The 5,340-nt window shown below is 40.6% G+C and overlaps 1 protein-coding gene across 1 annotated transcript; it reads left to right on the plus strand.

The window, feature by feature from the left end:
• The first annotated feature begins 275 nt into the window (after window positions 1-275).
• On the plus strand, window positions 276-3,531 carry LOC144888197 (mitogen-activated protein kinase kinase kinase 1-like). The gene is made up of 4 exons (XM_078769678.1): window positions 276-309; window positions 1,257-1,405; window positions 2,993-3,141; window positions 3,314-3,531. The coding sequence occupies exons 1-4, from the start codon at window positions 276-278 to the stop codon at window positions 3,510-3,512; spliced, it is 531 nt and encodes a 176-aa protein (XP_078625804.1). The 3' UTR covers window positions 3,513-3,531.
• The last annotated feature ends 1,809 nt before the right edge of the window (window positions 3,532-5,340 follow it).

The following is a 5,340-nucleotide window of genomic DNA, read 5'->3' on the forward strand; positions in this document are numbered from 1 at the left end:
CGAATTTGGATTTTCACCAAAATCTAATCGATTTGTTCTTGTCACGCACCCAACTCATCTACCAAGTTTTGACATAACTCGTCCACAACCTTTTGAAATATCATGCTATGTATCGTTTTGGTCCAATTGCTCAATGATGAGGAATCACTAGGAGTTAAAAAAATTGTCGGATCCGAATTTGGATATTCACCAAAATCGAATTGATTTGTCCTTGTCAAATACCCAACTCATCCACCAAGTTTTGGCATAACTCGTCCATAACTTTTTGAAATATCATGCTTTGTATCGTTTTGGCCCAATGGCTCAATGGTTAGGAATCACGAGGAGTTTTAAAAATTGTCGGATCCGAATTTGGATTTTCACCAAAATCTAATCGATTTGTCCTTGTCACGCACCCAACTCATCTACCAAGTTTTGGCATAACTCGTCCATAACTTTTTGAAATATCATGCTTTGTATCGTTTTGGCCCAATCACTCAATGGTTGGTAGGAATCACTAGGAATTAAAAAAATTATCTGATCCGAATTTGAATTTTCACCAAAATCTAATCGATTTATCCTTGTCACACACCCAACTTGTCCACAAAGTTTTGGCATAACTCATCCACAACCTTTTGAAATATCATACTATGTATCGTTTTGGCCCAATCACTCAATGGTTGGTAGGAATCACTAGGAATTAAAAAAATTATCTGATCCGAATTTGAATTTTCACCAAAATCTAATCGATTTATCCTTGTCACACACCCAACTTGTCCACAAAGTTTTGGCATAACTCGTCCACAACCTTTTGAAATATCATACTATGTATCGTTTTGGCCCAATCACTCAATGGTTGGTAGGAATCACTAGGAATTAAAAAAATTATCTGATCCGAATTTGAATTTTCACCAAAATCTAATCGATTTGTTCTTGTCACGCACCCAACTCATCCACCAAGTTTTGGCATAACTCGTCCACAACCTTTTGAAATATCATACTATGTATCGTTTTTGGCCCAATCACTCAATGGTTGGTAGGAATCACTAGGAATTTTAAAAATATCTGATCCAAATTTGAATTGTCACCAAAATCTAATCGATTTATCCTTGTCACGCACCCAACTTGTCCACAAAGTTTTGTCCAAATCCGTCCATAACTTTTTGGGATACCCTGCTCACAGAGAAACAGACAGGGGTGAAAACAGAACCTCCATCCACATTCGGTGGCAGAGGTAATAATAGGCTCCAAATGCTATTTGGAAGTGAGAGACTAAGCATCGGTTATCCTGCTCTTGTTTCCTCCACAGACATGCAGCTGTGCACGTGGTGCTTTCTGTGTGCACATCCTGTTCGTCATGCTCAGGGTTTTCCAGTTGAAGGCCTCAGACTCCCTGCTGTGGAGGAGAACACTAAAAAACTTTGAGGTGAATGACGGGCGGTCAAGTTCTTATTCCATCAGTTTTGGGTTGGAGTGTGTCGCAGACTGTTTATTGCTTGAAACTTACCTTTAAACACTGCAATGTCGTTAATTAATTTTCCCAAACAAAATGTAAAATACAATGTTTTTTAATTATCCAGTTAAGTGTGTAAGGAAAATATTTCTTTGAAGCAAATGCACCTCTTCGTGAAATTAATTTAAACTCCATCCACCGGTTGCACAATTATAACTTAGGTGTACCAGGGACTAACTGACTAACAGCATTGTGGAATACAGGAAATTTGGAATTTACTCAGGGTACTAGCTCATAGAACTACTTTTTTCAAAAAATGCTGTTGTATGTACCTTTAACTTCCACATGCAAGTGCTTGTAGTTTGGACAGCCAGCTTTACGATAACACCACTCAGGGATTGAAAGCAGTTTAGCAAGAACACAAATAGAGCTACATTCAAAGTATGCCACCCCCATGCCAAATAAATAAATAACATATCCTCCAGCGTGCGACATTGCCGGGGCGCCTTTGGCACCACATGAAGCTGAAATTGGGAGGGAGCAGTGTACAATGATTGATTTATTGTGTAATTAAAATAAATAAATAATAATCGTAAAACAATTAATTTCCAAATAAATTGGCTAATAACATTTGTAAACCACCACTTTTTCATCCGAATCTGTAACTTTTTGAAAATTTGTTAATGAAGTAAATTAATCAAAAAATTAAAAAATTAATCGATGAATTGATTTGTCAATACATCAAAAATACCCTTTACAGCCAAACACTTGGTCATTATTTAAAAATTAATCGATGAATTGATTTGCCAAAACATCAAAAATACCCTTTACAGCCAAACACTTGGTCATTGTCATGTCCTAACTGTCAATATCAGCTTCTAACTCAAAAGGTGCCTGAGATATTGCCCAGATGAGAAAGAAAATAAATAAATGATTAATAATGAAAATAAATAAATAATAATCATTAAAAAATTAAATTATTAATCATTTCGGTCATAAAACACATAAACTACACCACCATTTCATCAGAATCTGTAACTTAAAAAAAAAAAAAAAAACTTTTTAGTCATTAATCGAATAATTAAATAATTAATCGATTAATTGATTAATCAATAAATCAAAAATAGCCTTTACAGCCAAATCACTTGGTCATTGGCATGTCCAAATATCAGCTTCTTAACTGAAAAGGTGCCTGAGATATTGCCCAGATGAGAAAGGAAATGTACAAGTACTTAATTAATCGCTAATAATTAAATAACTCATCAATTAATTGATTAATAAAAAACAAAAAATACCATTTTTGACAAAGGACTTGCTCACTATTGTGCCAACATTTCAGCTTCCAAGCTCAAAGGATGGCTGAGATATCGCCCGGACAAACAAACAAGAAAACAGAATGAAAACTGAGTACTCCCTTTCAGTGCACGTCATCACCGGGCTTCTTTGGTGCCCGGCGATGACGTCATGTAGTGCCTGGAGATGCAATAAGAAATGAGAGATGTACAATAACTCAATGGCAAGCACACTGCTATCCTGCTGTCCTTGATACCTTATTGACAGGTGGAGAGCCTGTTCCAAGCATACCACAAATGGCGAAGCAGTCGGATCAGAGCTCCGGGCACAGGGGCCCGGACCAAGATGTCCGGGCAGCCTGTTGCAGCCCAGACCTCGAGCGCTACCAGTGGCCTGAATAGTAACCCAGACACATGGTGAGAGAGAGAGGATGTAAAGTGTAACCTTTCAGGACCTTGAACAAATGATTGGTGTTATTTCTCACATGGAGTTAGTAAAGTTCAAATTTAAACAGTTTTTTTGCATGTAGAAATACTTTTCCATTAAATACATCTCGTCCTGTCTCCATATTTATCTCTGTCTCACTAGCAAAGAAGATACGGAAGAGCAAACATGTCCTATCTGCTTGCTGGAAATGCAAGAGGAGGAAGACTTGACCCTCTGTCAAGATGGCTGCCACAACAAGCTCCACAAGCACTGCATGTCTATCTGTGAGCTTCCAGCACAAATCACTTGCCTAAAATTCCGAGGCTCAAAGTCCCACTACAGTGTTTGGTTGATTGATTGAAATGCTTCATTCAGTTCCACGTGTCCTGACATCACGCCAAATTACACGTGAATTACATGAAAAAAGGAAGAGAAAGTTCATGCAGCATGTTTCCTCCACAGACAACCCAGATAGCACACCGATGTGGGGGCCAAAGTTGGAAATCTACTTGTTCCCATGCCGACCTCTGCCAATCTCTTGCCAACGTTAGCCCAACGTCGGGTGCTATCTGGGAATGTGCCATGTTGCTTGAGAGGATAAAGTAATCTCTACCTATAAAAAAATCTCTCTCTTTCTCTCCTTCTTTTTTCTTTCTTTCTTTCTTTCTCTCTCTCTCTCTCTCTCTCTCTCTCTCTCCCTCCCTCTCTCCCTCTCTCCCTCTCTCCCCCCCCTCTCTCTCTCTCTCCCTCTCTCTCTCTCTCTCTCTCTGTGTCGCCATCTGCTGGCTGTTGGTGTGTTGGGTGCGGTGTCATGGCGTCTGCTCGCTTCGTGTCATGAGTGCTCTGTCTTGGCTGTTTGTCCTACTCCCCCCCCACCCCCATTTCGCTCCTTCGTGTCCTTGTTTCTATTTGTAAAGTTCCCATGTGTTTCCCCTTCTATGTTGAGACGAGAGAGAGAGAGAGAGCCTTAGAGCACACTTATTGTGCAGGTTAAGGTAATCGTCATTTTTGGGCGGTTCCCTGTTGTTTTTTCCCAACTTATTTTCCCAACTTCACTTTAAACCTTTTTTTTCTCGCTTATATTTCCTGAGTTTGTTTTTTTAACGCTCCCTTTCCCTAAGCTGGGAAAGTCAGAGTGCATTGCTGACTTCCTCTTCCCGAGCTGGGAGGACGAGGTCGAGCCTCGTGTGTCCAAACATGGCGGCTGCTCATTCGCAGCGATATGCAGCGTTTGAGCAATTATCACGCGAGCATGGCATTGCGTGTTCTCCACCCGAGGGTGTTTCAGTAGAAGCCATTGTTCTCGCGATCCGGAACATGATCGGGTTTGATAAGGTACGTGCCGCATCGCGTATGAACAAACGGGTTATCGTGTTTGTGTCCGATGTAGAGCACGTTGCTCTCATCGTACAACAAGGTTTGTCCCTCGACTCCGGACACTTTGTTATGGTTTATCCCTTGGATACTCCTGCTCAGAAAGTGGTTATTTCAAATGTACCACCATTCCTGGATACCGATACCATCCTTGCAGCGCTGCAGCGATATGGTCAATGTGTGTCCCCATTAATAATGCTCCCTTTGGGCTGTAAGGATGAACGTGTCAGTCACGTGATGAGTTTCCGTAGACAGGTATTTATGGTTCTCAAAAAGGAATATCCCTCCTTGAATGTTGCTTTAAAATTCACGACAAATGGTCGCGATTACCAAGTATATATCACCACCGACACCCTAAAGTGCTTTGGTTTTGGTGCAGTGGGACACATTAAACGGTTCTGCCACCATCAGAAGGAACAGCCTAACATGGTCGAAACGGGAAACAATGACTCACAGATTAATGTTAACGTTTCCTGCTCGACAAATGTGCAGGATAAACCAGGTAAACAAGTGGACACGCCCCCTCCCGTTGAACCAATGGACAGCGCAAATGAGGGGTTTGTTACCGTTTCCAAAGTAAAAAAACGTAAATCGGCTGCAAGAAGTGCGTCACCTTCTGGGAAAAGGCAAATCAGTGAAAACTCCATCACTGGAATTCAATGTGATAACAGGTTTTCCTTATTGGAGGAAAAGGATACCTCCACTAGTACAAACATCATCAAGGAAAAAGTGGATTCTAATTTTCCAATCCCAGTGAGTGTTCCTGATCCTTCAGACAGTGTCATCTCACACGAGGATGTTCATTGTGCAGCTTC

Source organism: Myxine glutinosa, unplaced genomic scaffold (assembly GCF_964187855.1).
Source record: "Myxine glutinosa unplaced genomic scaffold, kmMyxGlut1.1 SCAFFOLD_3989, whole genome shotgun sequence".
Taxonomy (NCBI): domain Eukaryota; kingdom Metazoa; phylum Chordata; class Myxini; order Myxiniformes; family Myxinidae; genus Myxine; species Myxine glutinosa.

Excerpts from the sequence above, each read along its gene's own strand:
- LOC144888197 (XM_078769678.1), top strand. The coding sequence starts at position 276 with ATGCTTTGTATCGTTTTGGCCCAATGGCTCAATG. Across the intron at positions 310-1,256 it reads TTTGGCCCAATGGCTCAATG|CATCGGTTATCCTGCTCTTG; the intron begins GTTAGGAATCAC and ends TGAGAGACTAAG. Across the intron at positions 3,142-3,313 it reads AATAGTAACCCAGACACATG|CAAAGAAGATACGGAAGAGC; the intron begins GTGAGAGAGAGA and ends CTGTCTCACTAG.